Genomic DNA, 18,477 nt, shown 5'->3' with positions numbered 1-18,477 from the left:
GAGCAAAAAGTCAGCAAAATTAGCAGCAGTGAAGTATATTAGCGCTTTGGTATTGTGTTGCACTGCCAATATAATGCCTTTGGTAGGAAAAACATTATTTGAGATAAAACATTTTTAATAAGAGTCTATAATTTTCAAATTCTACCATATATATTTCTATTATCAGCTTCAGACTCTTGGCAAAATTTTTTTTTTTCCTCCCAGCTCACTTCAGACATCCCATCCCTTTTCGTTACATACCCACTGTTGCTAACTATTGCTGGCACCTGCCAGCTCTCCTCTGAAACTTAGCAGTGAGAAATGTACAGGAAAAATTTGAAAGATCATGTGTCACCTCATGCATCTTCTCTCCCTCTGCGAGATATCAACTAACCTCTTGTGTCCTCACCATCGTTTTGGAACTGATTTGTTTCTTGTCATGGTATTTTGGAGCTTACCCCCTCTAGCTACTGCCCATTTAAAAAAAAATCTTGCACAGTTAAACCGGTTGAACAGCAGGAATGATCCTTGACCAATTATCCAAAGGTCAACACAGAGTGGTGCGTCAGGTGCTGAAGGAGTTCTTTTTTCTGGCTTCACGCCATAACGACATAACAATTAGCATTGGGAGTAGACCGTACAGCCCGTCAGCCCTGCTTTGTATTCAGTATGATCAAGGCTGATCTTCAGCTTCAACAGCTTGTTCCCTTCCTGCCTTGTTTCCTCGCAAGACCAAAACCAAAATCTATCTCAACCTTAAAGTATGCTTAACAAAGGGCTGTTGTTGGACAGAGAATTCCAAAGACACTCAATTTTTTTTAGAAAAAATTTCTCCCAATCTCAGTCCTAAATAGGCATCCTCTTATCCTTTAGACTGTAGTCCTGCGCGTGCTCTTTGATCCACTTAGTGGCGGCAGTCATGCTAAATGCACCCCAAACCATTTGCGCCTTGAAAGTCACAGTGAGTGGAATGAGCAGGAAGGAGGATTTGGTATGACGATATTATTGTCTTTGGAGCACAAAAGCTGAGTTTCGGGCCTAGACCCTTTATCCCCGAAACGTCAGCTTTTGTGCTCCTGAGATACTGCTTAGCCTGCTGTGTTCATCCAGCTACACACTTTGTCTTGGATTCTCCAGCATCTGCAGTTCCCATTATCACTGATACTATTGTCTTTGGTTTGAGGTGTGGCCCTTATCATGACCTTGACCTTGACCTTGGCCTTGGCGATAGACATCTATGGTCAGCACCCTGTCTTTCGTGGGTTTAGGACTGAGAGATGCCTGATCATTTCCAGTTATTTGTATTTGCTTCCGGTTGTTGATCATCCTGTCTGGCAAGAATAAAGGGAAATATGTTATTAATTGTCATGCAGACTGCACAATATGGCTGTCATAGTTGTATAACTGGCAAATTATTCATGAGCTGTTACTGTGAATTTTGCACGAGTGTCAAGCGTGTGTGAGGGTGAGCCGAAGTGTTTGAATGTTTGACAAACAACTTGACGAGCAGTAGCTGAAGGCACTATGACATTGAATAGCCAATGTAATGCAGGTAGAACACCTGAGGTTTATCACGCAGAACAATCCCTGTATCTGTTTTGAGGAGCTACCCAAGTTAACTCCTATAGGATCGTGTAAATTATGAGTTCATTCACTGCTGCAAATCCTGAAATGATGGCAACCATCTGTTTCAATAATAATAATAAATACCCAAAGTATTCCTGACTAATGCTTGTGTACAAAACAAGATGAAGGACTTTTTTCTTTTAGTAACAATTAAATCAAAGGACAATTAAAAGGACATGTTTTGATATTAAATATTTCAAGAAATTATCCATTTTACAGATGACAGAGGTCAAGAAACTGGTGCCTTGTATGTAAGAGATAATAAACACCTAGAGAACCCAGGAGGCCAGTGCTGTAATGATTGCCGACTGCTCTTTTTCCATGTCAGAACATGTGGGTTTATATTCCCAAATGAATCTTTGATAGTACTCATGATGATTCAACTCAATTATAATAATTTGACTTTGCCAAATTTCCTGTTGCTAAAATGAGTAAGCCACCAGATAAAAGCTTTGGAATTTCAACCCCCAACTCCAAGGCTAATACTGAACCAAAGATAGCATTTATTTTATAACTACATTAGACTGATTCTCTACCAGCCACCGTAAACCATAGGAATAAGCTCGGGTCATTTCTGCTGCTCAGTCTTGCTCTGCTGTTCATTAAGATCTTGGCTGAACGCTCAAAAAAACCTGTCTTTCCACACTTTCCCTCTGTCGTTTGATGCTTAGGCATCCTGTATTCCACTGATATTTTTCTTGAATAAAGACAGCACTTTGAGGTAAGAGGACATTTACAACCTTCATCTTGATTCTAAACATCTGATGCTTTGTTTTCTGACTTCAGCCTCGTGGGACCTACCTCAAGTCTTTAAGTCTTCCAAGAATTTCATATTTTAGTAAGATGATCTCTCATTCATTCTTTTAAACTCTTGGGAGTAAAGGCCTAATTTCCTCAATTTCTCCACAATACACCCATCTTCAGAATCATGCTAGTAAATTTTCATTGCACTCTCTCCAAAACAAATACATCCTTCCTTGGTGAGAAAACCAACTAAAGAGTAAGACCTCCTTATTTTTATTATCCAATCCATTTAACATGTAAAATGCTTTCACATTCATTGATTTGTACATAAGGATATCCAGGTTCCTCTGTTTATCAAAGTTTCTTGATCTCTCACGCTTAAAATAGAAGGGTAGATTATTTAACCAATCTAAAGATGACTGTATGTTTCTGTCTTGTTTTACTCTGTTAATTAACCTGTCCGTATCCTTTCAGAGCAGAATTTTCATCTTCCTCATGAATCGCTTTCCAATCTAACTTTATATAAAGTGAAAACGTGGTTAGTTTCTACTCTGTTTCTTCATCTAAGTTATTGTTACATCAGGCACGCCCAAACCTTTCACCCAAGGGGCTGTGTTTGTTCTTTTTCCTTAGTTATGAGGCCAGTAATGTTTTGACTGAGATTGGGATTGGAAAGCGAGTGCTGTTCAACAACCAGTATCCAGGAGTGTGGGAGGTGGAGGAGAGCTGAATGAGGGATGGTGGTGAAAGACTGGCAGTAATTTGGTAGCATAGATCCTGTGAACTTGACTTCACTTTCAAAAGGATGACTGTGTGAAAGTTACAGAAGGGTAGGACATGCTGATAGCCACAATGAAGCTGGCTAGCTGCGAACGCAGGGTTGCAACTTGACATCTTGAAGGTTCCAAATAACATTAAAAACCTTGAATGGTATCGGGAATCCTGGAATCAGGAACTGCCCACATTTTTTAAAAATGGCTGTCCTGTCACTTCTGACTTTGTGAAAATCCAGGTAACAGTGTTGCCATCTAAAATAGAAGGGCATGGGGGAGGATCAGCGTGCAAATTATCAGTTAATCATCGAGTCACAATTGCTGGTGACAGGCTAAAGTGCAGCATTGATGACAGCCTAGGAACAATAGGAGTAGGCCATTCAGCCCCTTGAGCCTGTTCCACCGTTCAACAAGATTGTGGCTGAACTTCACATATCTGCCTTTGGCACATAGCCCTTCATACGTTGATAAACTTTTGTTAAGCAATCTCAGGTTTAAAATTAATATCTGATGCAGCATCAGTTGCTGTTTGTGGAAGAGTTCCAAATATTTACTACCCCTTTGTGTATGGAAATGCTACCTAACATCTCTCTTGAATGTGGCCCTAATTTTTGTACTGTGTTCCTTCGTTCTAGAATCCCCAAACAGTGTAAATAGGTTATCGACCCTGTCTGTGTTATAGAATCCCTACAGTGCAGAGAGGCCATTGGGCCAATTGAGTCTGCGCTGAAGAGTTTCCCGCATAGACTCGGCCCCCTCATCCTTTCCCTGTAATCCAGCATTTCCTATGGTTAACCCACCTAACTTATATCTCTTTGGACTGTGGGAGGAAACCGGAGCACCTCGAGGAAACCCACTCGGACATGGGGAGAACACAGCAGTCTCCAAGGCTGGAATCACACAAGGTCCTTGGCGCTGTGCAATGGCAGTGCTAACCACTGAGCCACTGTGCTGTCATTTCCTGTTAATATCTTGAAGACTTCAATCAGATCCCCTCCAACATTAAAAGATCCACTAGGAAGGTGCGCACCGAATACTTAGAATTACATGATTAAATTGAACTCAAAATTAGTTGTTTACTTGTCATGGTTTGTTGACAGGAACAAGTCTGCTTCAGGAGCTGGTGTATTTGGTGAGCCAGGATGCTGACCCAGATGAGATTGGAATAATGAATATTGATGAGCAAGTGCCCGTGCTGGAGTACCCTCAGCCTGGCCTTGATATCATTAAGGTAAGGGTATTTGAATTGAATGTGTTTCATTTTATCCCATCTCTGTTTGTGGCATGTTCCAGATTGAGTCACATATACAGCAATTTCAAATCTTTTCATTCTCTAACTCCTAATGCCCTGCAGGAATCCTTTACTTTCTTGCTGCACCCCACTCTCTTTTGAATTTTTTCCTCTCCTTTCTCTGTCCCACTTTGTCCATTCCACGTCAGCCTTTTGTCTTCTCCTTATGGTGCTGTGGCTTGCTTCTGTCTTTGCCTAATACTTTTTACCTTTTTAGAAGCTGGGTGGGTGTTATTTAGAACTCAGCAAAAGATGACCAAGATGAGGATAAAGCAAAGTAAAAGAGAATATGAATGCAAGCTAGCGAGAAACAAAAAGGAAGACGGTAAACATTTATTTAGGTATGTGAAAAAGTAAAGACTGGCCAGGATAATTGTGGACCTATTACCGGTGCAGACTGGAGAATTTATAATGCAGAATAGGGAAATGGATGGAGAAAATAAGCAATTACCTTTGTGTCTTTCCTCTTGGAGGAAAGTATTGAAAATTAGCCTGGAAGACAAGGCAATGAATAGACTCATGAAACTGAGGAACTGAAAAAATTATTAGAGATATGATTTGGGGGTGGGATATCTGGATTAAACATTGATAATTCCCCTGGACCAGAGATACTACATCTGAAAATATTGAAGGGGGTGGCTAAAAGATAGTGGAGACATTAATGGCTATTTTTCAGAATTCTATTAATTTTGGAAGGGTTTCTGCAGATTTAATAGTAGCAAGTATAATTCTACTATTTAAGCAGGAAGGGAAAGTGCAGAACAAATACGCTCATTAGCTTGCCATCAGTAATAGGGAAAATATTATCTGTTGTAAAGGATGTGGTAATTAGATGCATAGAATTAATGGTAAAATTAAGTTAAGTCAGCAGGGGTTTATGAAAAGAAAATCATGATCGATGAATCTGTTGGAATTTTTTGGGGATTTTACTCGTAGCGTAGACAAAGGATACCCAGTGGATGTGGTATATTTAGATTATCAGAAGTCTTTTCATAAAGTCCTATACAAGTAGTTAGGAAATAAAATTTGTGTGTGTATGTGTAAATAGTAGATAATATACTAGTATTGATTGAGAATTGATCACAGACCAAAAACCAAAGCATAAATAAATTATTCTCAAGATGATTTGCTGTTTCTAGTAGGGTAGCACAAAGATCTGTGCTAGGTTGAGAACTGTTTACAATTTAAACAAAAGATTTGGATGTGAGGACCAACTGTAATGTCTCACATTTGCTGGTGACACAAGGCTAGGTGGGAACATAAGTTGTGAGTAAGTTGCAATGAGGCTTCACACACATTTGGACACACTCAGCGAATGGACAAGAACACGACAAGTGGAATATAATGTGAATAAGTGTGAAGTTGCCTATTTTGGTAGAAAAAGCAGAAAGACAGAATATTTCTTAAGTGGTGAGAGGTTGGGAAGTATTAGTGTCCAAATGGACCTGGGGTTGCCTGTTGATGAATCATTAAAATGTAGTTGGCAGCCACAATCGATAAGGAAGGTAATTGATATACTGGCCTTAATCACAAGGGGTTTTGAATACTGGGATAAAGAGATATTGCTGCAGTTGTACAGAGCCTTGTTGGGACCTCACTCAGTATTTCATACAGTTTTGGTCCCCTTATAAAATCTTTGCTATCGGCGGAATGTAAAGAGGGTTCACAAAGGCTGGTGGAATTTTTCTTGAGGAGGATTTGAGGAAACCGGGCCTGATTTTATTGAAACTTGCAAAATTCTTACAGGGCCTGTTCTTGAAAGGTACTTGTAAGCTGAATATTTTCCCTGGCTAGTGAATCTGCAACCAGGGGATATAATTTCAGGGTAAGGCATAGGCCATATAAGATTAAGATGAGGAGGAATTTTTGAAATCCTTTAGCCCAGAGGGCTGTGGAAGATCAAATATTGAGCATGTTCAAAACAGCAATTGTTTGGTTTCTGGAGACTAATGACTTCAAGGGATGTGGTGGTAGTCCAAGAATGTAGCATTGAGGCAGATGATCAGCAATGATCTGGTTGATTATTGGGGCAGGCTTGATTGAATGGCCTACTTCTATTCCTTTATTCCTGTCAACTGTGTAAACATCCCAATGTTTGGACACTTGTTCCTAGTTCATGCCGTCCGTTAGATATCCTGTGGATGAAAGGACCGAACCCAATGGAGAGAAAAGCTTAACAAACCTTTTCATTTTAGAAAGGTAAATTGCTGCAGGTTGACGTCTCCTTTTTCTTTAGGAACTGACGTCCCCTCGTCTCATTAAAAGTCACCTGCCATATCGTTTCCTGCCTGTAGACCTGCACAATGGACAGTCAAAGGTAAAATATCTGCATCAAGTATTTTCAATAACAACTTGCTGAAACTCTTCAGAAATTGATCAGTATGAATAGTTTTGTTTGAACTATAAATGTTGGAACTGAATTCAATTTGGTTATATGTATCAATTGATCATTCTTCTCTTAAACTTTTCCTACATTTTCTCCTTTACATATAGCAGTGGATTAGTGTGGGGGTGCTCATATTTGGGTATGGGGTAGGAATGGTGGTTATGTAGATCTGACACCTTGCTCCTAGTGGACTGCTGCAGCATGTTTGCTGGTTGGGTGAGTAGGCACCTGACCCAAAGCAGTGAGAGAGGTTAGTGACGAGGCTGGAAAAGGGCCGTCAGAAGAAGGAAGCTCTTCAACAGGTACTAACACCATGTGGGACTGCATTTAAGTCTCTTTGAGAGTATAAGTGAGTGGATGTGCTGTCTGGGAGCTGGTGAGTGAGAGGAAGAGTGCTTGGTGGGGAGGGGGAAGAGAGAGCGCGAGAGAGAGAGAGACGGTGTCAGAGAATGTGTATGCACGTGTGAGAGATGGTAAGAGAGAAAGAGAAGTGGAGATCAGCATATATTGCCCATTTCTAATTGCCCAGAGGTTAGTTAAGAATCAACCACATTGCTGTGAATCTGGAGTCACATGTAGGCCAGAACAGGCAAAGATGGCAGTTTCCATCCTTAAAGGACATTAGTGAACCAGATGGGTATTTCCGATAATCGATGATGGAATGATGGTCAACATTAGACTTACAGAATTATTAAAATTCAAATTCCACCATCTGCCATGTCAGGATTTGCTCCTGGGTCCCCAGAACGTTATGTGGGTCTCCAGGTTATTTATCACTGGACGGTTAACACCCAGGCCATCACCTCTCCCGTGAATTGAAAAGTGGGCCCTCCTATGAAAAGATTACACAGTTCTGCTTTAGAATTTAGAAAACCCCCTTTTGGTATTCACTGAGATGGATTTAAAATTGTTCCTTTTTTTTTTCCCTTGAGGCCAACTCTCCTGTTGGTGCACACTTGTGGTAACTGAGGGGAAGGGGCGAGTGAATTCAATCAGGAATGGAGGGCTCGTTTGGCACAATGGTAGCGTCCCTTTGTCTTCTGTTCATGTGAACCCAAAAATCTTGGGACCTAAATTTCATTTTCCATGTGATTTCGTTTTGAATAAAGTAAACTTTCTATCTGTTTATGGTATAAACCTGGGATATTACTGGTGTGGCATGTTACAAATTACTTTTTTTTAGTTTCCTCCAGAAGTGTATGCACGGCTTTTGCACAAATTTTTCTCTGCAGGTTATATGCATGGCCAGAAATCCTAAAGACTTGGTGGTGTCTTACTACCAGTTTCATCGTTCTTTACGAACAATGAGCTACAGAGGAACCTTCCTGGAATTCTGTCGGCGGTTTATGAATGATAAGTGTAAGTATCAGAATGATATCATTAAATTGCTTCAGCCTATGCACGAATGGAAGATTTTCAAACGGGGCATGCATTGGGTAACTGCCTAATGTGTTAATCAACCGAGATTCGATCAAAAATGTAAACATGCAATTCGTAGAAATGCTAGCTTAGATTTTCTTTTCATTTACAATCAACCTTTGTGAAGGAAATAAACAGACCAAGCTCTGAAAAGTCATCACACTGCCTCAAACTTTGATTCTTCATCAATTTGCTTCTGGTCTGGCTTCTATAAAAGTAGGATCTATAATACTAACAAATTTTCTTAAGACTTTTTTTTATTTCTAGTGTTACTTCCATATTACTTTTTGTGTTACTTGCCCACTAATTTTGGACATACAATACTGTTTACTTGCATGAAGAAGGGGAATTGAAAAATCTTGTGCTGAAGTCAAATGCTGTTATCAGAATGGTTAGATATGTTTTTATTTCACTGTAATATCTTAGTTGGTTAAGAAATATTATGGCAATGATTATCATCCAGCCATATTTACAAAATGATGCATCATTGAATTGGGTGGAGGAAGGAAATTTCCCACAGCAATCACTCTCCTTGTGCTTTTTGGAGGAACAGTGGATGTTTGCTGCACCTGAGATATTGGCAGGCTGACTGAAGTGCCCAGGGTAATAGCTACAGCTCAAGTTTTCAACTGGTAGCAATCGTGCTGTGGTTAGCTGGCAGTCTAAAAAGAGTCTTACAAAAAGGATAATGACACCCAACACAAATCAATGCTTTAACAACAGTGGAGAGACTGATTGTTTAGACTGCAGTGTGGAAATTTGTCAGCCTCGGCTTCAAGAATCACAGTGCTCAGCGCACGAGTTGAAATCCCAGAAGTACCCATTTTAAATAGCAAGCAGACCCACAGAACTGAGTCCAAGAAGGCTGTAATTTTAATTGTGGCATCTAGTTAAATAAAATTGCCTGAAATGAGGGTTCAATGAGGTCCATACGCACACCGAGAACACTTCCTTGAAAAAAAACCTTAGAAATCAGGTTGTGATATTGATCGCTTTGTAAATTTACCGATTGGGCATTTTTAGACAATTTTGCAAGATGTCTGCGTGGAATTTGCTGCAGTATTACACAATCAGTTCTTACGTTTATGGAGTAACCTGGAAATTGTAATCTTAGAAAAAGCATATATGAAAATGCAGTAAAAATTACTAACTTCACTCACAATTACATTATTGAACACACTACATGTGGATAAATAGCTCTATGAAAGAAAACAAGCAGAATATTTTGATGTGCAGACACTGCATTTTTAAGATAATGAAGCATTGCATAATTTTAAGACTGGATTCATGGCCAACTGCTAGATGATTTAAATTATAATTTGTTAACTCCAATAATATTCAAAGAGAAAAGGCTGCACAGATTTGAAATGTATTGCTGACTTCTCTATTCATTTTAGAACAATGATGACTTACTCTTTGCATCTAGAGTTATTGCTGAGATCTCCCACTTGTCTTTCTGCAGTCTGCAGTGCTGAATGTTCAGTGCTACAGAGTGAAATCAAAGTTGGATCAATAAGAACATGTCTTACTTTGTAATGGTTTTGAAATAAACTACAATACTGTGTTTTTACTTTTCTGAATCTTTGGTGTCTAACCTAGGAGATTACCAAATATTTAATATGCTAATGTAGGAGTTTCTAAGTTGTTAACATGTCTATCACCCTTACAGTGGGTTATGGTTCATGGTTTGAACATGTTCAAGAATTCTGGGAACATCGTATGGATTCCAATGTCCTCTTCCTATTATATGAAGATTTACTTAAGGTAAGTCTTGTGTGGATCACTCCTTTGTCAGGGATAGAAGATGATTGAACCAGATGAGCAAAATGATTTTGAAAATTTAAAGAGGCAGTATGTAGCCTTTTAAAATCATGTCCATCTTTAACATGAGAATCTATTGAAATGACTTTGGTAGTAAGCATAGAAAAGGTGAATTTTTTTTTAAAGGGCGTAAAAGTTGTAAATGTTGATATTCAAAGAAACTTGGGTTTAGTCATAGTCATCAACTAGTACGAGTTAGTAGTACAACATAGAGCTAATGTGAAATTCTTTACCATAAGAGGGCTATGGAGGCTGGGCTGTTAAATATATTTCAGGCTGATTTGTATATGTCTTTAATCAGTAAGAAACTTGAGGTTTATGGAAAAAGGCAAGAAAATAGAGTTGAGGATCAGCCATAATCTTATTGAATAGTAATGCAAACTCAATAGGTTGAATGGTCTACTCCTGTTATATTTTAGTTTGGTCACTATGTCGTATGCTGTGTGTTACTTTTTTTCCCAGCAAGCTTGCTTATTTATTTATTTATTTATTTATTTATCTATCTAATTGTTAACTTGTCTCCCTCTATCTGTCTGTCTATTGTCGTGTGTATTTCATTACAAAATATAGTGAAAAGCCACTCAGAAAGCAGCAGCAACTTTACCTGGAGACTCTTCCCTCTCAACCAAGATTATGCCACCCTGGCCTCCGACATGTTTAAAACAAATATAATCTTATGGATTGCAGTACAATAAATTCTTGCTTATCATTTGCTTGGTTAACTGTTGTTTCTGCTTAGTATTGGCTATGCAGTAGCATAAATGACAGAGTTGAATGCCATGACTTTTATACATGTTGCAGGCCACTGTCATGTAATCTCGGTGAAGAGATACGAAAGAATTGGCAATAACCATCTTTCAGAATTCTATAGATTCTGTAACACTGTTTTCAAATTGGAAGGTTGCAAGTGTGACCCCACTATTTAAGAGAATGGGAGCTAACACCTGGATCAGATCTGAAACCTGACATCAGTAATCAGGATGATTGCTGGCATCTGTTACAACATGTGTAATAATTTGGATATTTAGAAAATAATAATCTGATTGGGCAGTCAACATGGATTTATGAAGAGAAAATGATGTTTGACAGACCTATTAGTTTTCTTTAGAATGTTATCAGTTGAAGCGATAAGGGAGAACCAGTGAATGTGGTGCACTTAGATTTTCAGAATTTTTATTTATTAAGGCCCGCACAGGAGATCACTAAACAACATTAAACACGTCGAGTCGGGGGTAATATGCTGGAATGGATTAAGGATTGGTCAACAAACAAAGCAGAGAGTAGGATTGCAGGTTGTGACCAGTGGGATTCTGCAAGATAAGTGCTTAGGCTCCGGTTGTCACAATCTATTTCAATGCTTTTGATGTATGGGCAAAATGTAACATTTCGAAGTAGGTGTGTGACACACAACTGGATAGGAATCTGTGTTATGAGGATGACACCGCATAGGCGATTTAGACAGGCTGAGTGACATGGCAAATATTGCTGAATGCAAGCTTATCCGCTTTGGAAGTGCTGATCGTTTCTTAAATGATGAGACCTTGGAAAGTGTTGATTTACAAAAAGACCTGAATGTCTTTGTTTTATGTGTCATTGAAAGCTAACCTGCGAGTATAGCAAACAATTAGGGAGGGAAGTGGGACAGGGCCTTATATTGTAAGAAGATTTGAGTGCAAGAGTATCTTGCCACAACTGTGAAGAACTTTGGTAAGATGGCACCAGGGTATTGAATGCACTTCTCGTTTCCTATGGAGGTGCAGCAGATGTTGCTGGAATGACGGATTGTTCTAGAATTAGCAATTCTGGAGATTGGATTTGTATTCTATAAAACTTAGAATGAGAGATGATATCATTGAAACTTAAATTCTTATAGAGATAGGCAGAATGGATGCAGAAATGACATTTTCCCTGAACGGAGGGTTTCTGGAACCAAGAGACAGAGTTTCAGCAGAAGGGCAAGCCACTTTAGGACTGAGATGAAGAAGAATTTCTTCACACACCAGGCAGTGAATTTTTGGAATGATCTGGCCAAGATGTCTGTGGAAGCTTGATCATTTCAGAGATTCAGGATTGAGATCAATAGACATCTGGATACGGATGACATAAAGCGATGTGGGACTAGCATAGGAAAATGGCATTACGATAGATGATTGAGCTGTGATCGGGAAGGGTGGAGCAGGTGTGAGAGGTTAAGTGGCCTTTTCCTGCTCCTTTTGTGAAAGATGCTGAATGATTACAGGTCTTTCTGTGATGAAACAAAATTGTTATTGGAGCGAACATCCCTAAGATGTGGAAATTGTGTTTCTGATATTAGAAATAATATTTTTTCAGTTTTATGTTTCAGGACTAATGTGTTCTGAAAACTGTGACTTCTAGTTAAAGTTATCTGATCAAATTGTTGCAGAGAAAATCCTCAATTTCTTTTATATGTTGACTTTAAATTGACTTTACTTTCTTTGAACAAATTTCTGTGTTCCTTTTCCTGTCTCTTTTATTTTCCAGTTTAAAACCTTTTCTCAAATAGGTCCATGTTTCTACCCGTTTTAGTTTATTCTATTCTTCGAAATCATGTCTCCAAACCTTTTTTTGTTTGGGAGGAATGTTGACTGTAAGAAACATCCAACTGTTTATTCAACTGAATGTTAATGTGATGGATTTTAACCTGATCAGCATCACTTCACCAAAGATTTCTCCAAAGAATCTGACTAATTTTAATGATCTTTTGAAGCCAATTTGAGGTTTTGTGCCTTTTTTTATGAAGAAGATCTTTTTCTTTCATACCAGCAACACAGACTCTGTGTATATTAATTATGTTCTAAAGAATTGCTAAAATTATCCATCGTGAAGCAATTACATTTGAAGAGTCGATTTTAGGGGATTGAATTAGCTGCAGACCTGGTTCAAAATGAAACCATTCTAATGGGGATGTGTCAATAACCAAGTGTATCATTAATGTGTATACTCTCTGCCACTTCTGGCAGAGGTTTGTACTATAATATTACACTGCCTAGATTACAGTGCATAGGTCCACAGCATTTTCACCTGATGATTAATAATAATAAATTTTTCAAAACATATTTTTACACCTTTTTCCCACTCCTCCGTGATAAATCTTCAAAACATGTTGTGAAGTGAACCTGTTTCATTCAGCAAGCCAACTCGTAAACTTAACAATATCACTTCTAGCTTAAGCAAATGCTACATCCTAACTATTAGCTGATCGTGAAATGTTTGCTTCAAAAACAAAATCGACGAGCAGAATATGCATTTAACTATGGATTGGTGTCACTTTCTAATGCAACAGAGTGAAGTTGTGAACTGTATCTGGAAATGCAATCAAGATTCCAAATTATCCCGTGTAATCTGTTCTGTCTAAGTAAACTATTTTCCTAACGGGAAGTATGGAATAGCAAAGTGAGCTGACATTTTTTTAATCTCTCCTGTCCATGAAAAAAGACCGTACCTTGGTGGCCCAAATAAATAGGCACTCCTAGCATAAGGTTTTGCAGAGGAAATAAAAGTGGGTAAGAACTTGAACATTCCATGGGCGATTGGTTCATCTTCTGATTCCTCAAAGACTTTCCATCACCTCCATTACCCAATTCGGGTTCATCAGGATAAGAGCAACATCCAACAACATTCAAGAACTTTGATACCATCCACGACAAAGCCGTCTGTTTGATGGACACCTCCTTTATCACCATAGTCATTAATTCCGTCTGTCACCAGGACATTGGCTGCAGCACCTGTCTTGGACCAGATGCACAGCAACACTTGCCAATGCAATTTTGAGAGCACCTTCTGAACCTATGACTTCTACCACTTAGACGGTCATGGGAAGCAGGCGCAAGGGATGTTAGCCACCTGCAAGTTCCCTTCCATGCTGCAGACCAGGTCATTACATCAAATTCTAAATGTTCCAACTGATCACGCCTTACCAGACAGCAATGGAAAATTATGCTCTTCTCGAGAGGTATGAACATTAAATTGTCAGCAACATCCAGGCCAATTAGATAAATAAGTTTAAGATAATGAAGTCCTGGTTTGCTTCCTTAAGTCCAATTCAATTAAAAATTAAAATTTTCATGGAATAATAGAAATTAGGCAATTTGTGAGCAATAATGTATCATGCTAGATCACTGTAATGAAGCAATTTGGAATGGCAGTGTTTTGATTTCACCTTCCATGTTCAATTTCAAATCACAGCTGCTGAGACAGCAAGCTGAATAAAGACAAAATGCCTTGCAACAAGGGAAAGAGAGCAGATTTAAAAATTAAAAAAAAACTTTCAAGCCATTTCTTTCTGATGCAGCAAATAGTAGATGCAAAGTGAAAGATGGAGGTATTAGAAGACTGGTCAAAAAGGTGTGTTTTTAAAAAGGGTCTAAATGAAGGCTAGATAGCAGAAACTGCAGATGCTGGAGAGTCTGAGATAACAAGGTGCAGAGCTGGATGAACACAGGCCAAGCAGCATCAGAGGAGGAGGAGGTAGGCTGACGTTTCAGGCCTAGATCCTCCTTCAGAAATTCTGAAGAAGGGTCTAGGCCCTCTAAATGAGGGATAGGTGGTTTGGAGGCAAGGGATTAGGAAAGGGAATTGCTTGGGCCCAATGTATCTGAAGGAACATTTTCTTCCAAACCTGGTCAGGAGTGGAATTATTAGAGACCTGCTACTTCTGTTTTCTTGGATGTGAAAAATTATTTGGCATGTAGAGGAGTGGATGAGTGATAGGAGAAAATCATACAGAACTTAATATAATGTGTACCCTTGTAGGGAGACAATAAATCTGTATTCCATATGCAAATCACTCAATATCCATCAACTTGTGGTACTGAACAAAAGTTCACAATCTAGCACTGAAAATGCATTTTTAGCTACAATTTACGGTGGTTCCCATTTCAGCAGGAACCATTTAAAATCTACAAATTAATGGCAAGGATGATACCGGGGATTACATTCAACAAACAACAAAATTGGAATATTTGTTTTCAACAACTGCTCCTTGTCAATTGAAATATTGGGATGATACTGGGAGAGATATTACATAACTCTCGGCAGTGTGTAGAATAATTTGGCAGCAATTTTCATCATGATCTCCAGTTAAGATTGTGTTTTCTTTTCCCTCTTGTTGGAAGAATCTCGCAGGTACCGTAGAGCTCTTAGTGCGGTTCCTAGGAGTGTCATATGACAGGACTCAAATAGAGTCTATAATTGAACACTGCCATCAGCTTGTGGACCAATACTGTAATGCAGAATCACTTCCCATCGGAAGAGGTGAGTGCTGAGAAAAGTAGAAGATAGGATTCCTTGATTGTGATGTAACAATGGAAGCTACTGTGAAGTAATTGTCGTGTTATGACAATTATTGTCATAAACATGGGAAGGTATGATTAAGTAGGACTCTTCTGAAATAAAGTTACTCCACGGTATGCATGCTAAATGCTAGTTATATTAACATGTATATCATATTGCATCTCTGAATGCCAAGCTTATAAACACAGAAGGAGACAAATATAGATGCTTTCAAAAGAATGTCTTATTACCTTAGAAATATGATGCAATCAGAATAAATTTGTAGAAAATAGGGTTATGCACTCTCTATCATTAGAAACATCACAAAACGCTGTAAACTGAAGTATATGCTTCTGAATTGTATTATAAATGGAAGTATTTTCTCTGGAATAATCTCCAGCCTTCACTCCTTCATGGTTTTATATTTCTCCAGTCGATGGAGCATACTTAGGATTTCCCTGTTGAAGAAACTCTAAGCGGTTGCTACAGGTCACAAGAGAAGTACACAGTAACTGTCTATTTAACATTTTGTGGAATTCCAACCTTCGATTATGAAACTCCCTTTTGAAATATTTTTCTGACATCTGCCTCTGGCATTATGAAAGAGGTGTTGTTGATATATATTGCGCTTAAACATTTTAAAGAAAACACAGTTTGACCATGAGCTTCCAAATGCAGGCAAGGAAAGCTTCCAGACTTGTTATTGGCCTAGTAAAAAGGGTGTCACACATGTGCAGTTTATATACCTAGGCTCCTGTGTGATGTTTTCATTGTGTGGCTTTGTCAGACATGATGCCAGATTGCAACCTACTCAGTTAGGAGGGATCAAAAGTGACGTGTGAAGAACAGATTTTCGGGACAGTTCCGAGACCAAATGTAAGATAGCCAGGGAGACCATCCCTGAATACAGCTCACGAGCACCTTGCAGAGGTACTACTTTGCAGTTATTGTTTCTTCTTTGCTAGGGTGAATTTTTGTTCTTTTTATCTGCCCCCAATAGGTCCAGATTTTGCGTGGGCAACAATGCCAGATGACAGAGCTCCTTTTCAAATGATACCTCGCTCTCCCTCGCGCGCGCCCTCGCCCTCTCCCTCGCGCGCGCCCTCGCCCTCTCCCTCGCGCGCGCCCTCGCCCTCTCCCTCGCGCGCGCCCTCTCCCTCGCGCGCGCCCTCTCCCTCGCGCGCGCCCTCTCCCTCGCGCGCGCCCTCGCCCTCTCCCTCGCGCGCGCCCTCGCCCTCTCCCTCGCGCGCGCCCTCGCCCTCTCCCTCGCGCGCGCCCTCGCCCTCTCCCTCGCGCGCGCCCTCGCCCTCTCCCTCGCGCGCGCCCTCGCCCTCTCCCTCGCGCGCGCCCTCGCCCTCTCCCTCGCGCGCGCCCTCGCCCTCTCCCTCGCGCGCGCCCTCGCCCTCTCCCTCGCGCGCGCCCTCGCCCTCTCCCTCGCGCGCGCCCTCGCCCTCTCCCTCGCGCGCGCCCTCGCCCTCTCCCTCGCGCGCGCCCTCGCCCTCTCCCTCGCGCGCGCCCTCGCCCTCTCCCTCGCGCGCGCCCTCGCCCTCTCCCTCGCGCGCGCCCTCGCCCTCTCCCTCGCGCGCGCCCTCGCCCTCTCCCTCGCGCGCGCCCTCGCCCTCTCCCTCGCGCGCGCCCTCGCCCTCTCCCTCGCGCGCGCCCTCGCCCTCTCCCTCGCGCGCGCCCTCGCCCTCTCCCTCGCGCGCGCCCTCGCCCTCTCCCTCGCGCGCGCCCTCGCCCTCTCCCTCGCGCGCGCCCTCGCCCTCTCCCTCGCGCGCGCCCTCGCCCTCTCCCTCGCGCGCGCCCTCGCCCTCTCCCTCGCGCGCGCCCTCGCCCTCTCCCTCGCGCGCGCCCTCGCCCTCTCCCTCGCGCGCGCCCTCGCCCTCTCCCTCGCGCGCGCCCTCGCCCTCTCCCTCGCGCGCGCCCTCGCCCTCTCCCTCGCGCGCGCCCTCGCCCTCTCCCTCGCGCGCGCCCTCGCCCTCTCCCTCGCGCGCGCCCTCGCCCTCTCCCTCGCGCGCGCCCTCGCCCTCTCCCTCGCGCGCGCCCTCGCCCTCTCCCTCGCGCGCGCCCTCGCCCTCTCCCTCGCGCGCGCCCTCGCCCTCTCCCTCGCGCGCGCCCTCGCCCTCTCCCTCGCGCGCGCCCTCGCCCTCTCCCTCGCGCGCGCCCTCGCCCTCTCCCTCGCGCGCGCCCTCGCCCTCTCCCTCGCGCGCGCCCTCGCCCTCTCCCTCGCGCGCGCCCTCGCCCTCTCCCTCGCGCGCGCCCTCGCCCTCTCCCTCGCGCGCGCCCTCGCCCTCTCCCTCGCGCGCGCCCTCGCCCTCTCCCTCGCGCGCGCCCTCGCCCTCTCCCTCGCGCGCGCCCTCGCCCTCTCCCTCGCGCGCGCCCTCGCCCTCTCCCTCGCGCGCGCCCTCGCCCTCTCCCTCGCGCGCGCCCTCGCCCTCTCCCTCGCGCGCGCCCTCGCCCTCTCCCTCGCGCGCGCCCTCGCCCTCTCCCTCGCGCGCGCCCTCGCCCTCTCCCTCGCGCGCGCCCTCGCCCTCTCCCTCGCGCGCGCCCTCGCCCTCTCCCTCGCGCGCGCCCTCGCCCTCTCCCTCGCGCGCGCCCTCGCCCTCTCCCTCGCGCGCGCCCTCGCCCTCTCCCTCGCGCGCGCCCTCGCCCTCTCCCTCGCGCGCGCCCTCGCCCTCTCCCTCGCGCGCGCCCTCGCCCTCTCCCTCGCGCGCGCCCTCGCCCTCTCCCTCGCGCGCGCCCTCGCCCTCTCCCTCGCGCGCGCCCTCGCCCTCTCCCTCGCGCGCGCCCTCGCCCTCTCCCTCGCGCGCGCCCTCGCCCTCTCCCTCGCGCGCGCCCTCGCCCTCTCCCTCGCGCGCGCCCTCGCCCTCTCCCTCGCGCGCGCCCTCGCCCTCTCCCTCGCGCGCGCCCTCGCCCTCTCTGACTCACACACACTCACACACGTTTCAGTATATGCTTAGAGGGCATGCCTGCTGAACTGTGTACCAAACTTCTTTTCTTGATTATAAAGTTCCAGGTTTTAGGCTTTTCCTCTGATTGTGCTCTAATCTCTTCAATTCAGCAAAGCTGATTAGTTTTATTGTCCAGCAAGGAAAGTTGAACATGATTGCATCACTCAAAATTATTATTAAAAATTGTGTTAACAT

At 43.3% G+C, this 18,477-nt stretch overlaps 1 protein-coding gene across 2 annotated transcripts in view; it reads left to right on the top strand.

The window, feature by feature from the left end:
- The window catches only part of sult4a1 (sulfotransferase family 4A, member 1), a 47,824-nt gene that overhangs the window by 14,087 nt on the left and 15,260 nt on the right, over positions 1 to 18,477 (top strand). For both annotated transcript variants that reach the window (XR_009446872.1, XM_048549567.2), the window contains exons 2-6: positions 4,223 to 4,353; positions 6,650 to 6,730; positions 8,032 to 8,158; positions 9,888 to 9,982; positions 15,175 to 15,313. Coding sequence is in view for 1 of the 2 variants with exons in the window: in XM_048549567.2 (XP_048405524.1) it covers positions 4,223 to 4,353; positions 6,650 to 6,730; positions 8,032 to 8,158; positions 9,888 to 9,982; positions 15,175 to 15,313 (573 nt within the window). In the remaining variant the exon portion in view is untranslated. The remainder of the gene's footprint in view (positions 1 to 4,222; positions 4,354 to 6,649; positions 6,731 to 8,031; positions 8,159 to 9,887; positions 9,983 to 15,174; positions 15,314 to 18,477) is intronic.

This window comes from Stegostoma tigrinum, chromosome 18 (genome assembly GCF_030684315.1).
Source record: "Stegostoma tigrinum isolate sSteTig4 chromosome 18, sSteTig4.hap1, whole genome shotgun sequence".
Lineage (NCBI taxonomy): Eukaryota > Metazoa > Chordata > Chondrichthyes > Orectolobiformes > Stegostomatidae > Stegostoma > Stegostoma tigrinum.
The sequence above is the reverse complement of the archived record's forward strand: the minus strand, read 5'-3'. Positions and strand labels throughout refer to the sequence as shown.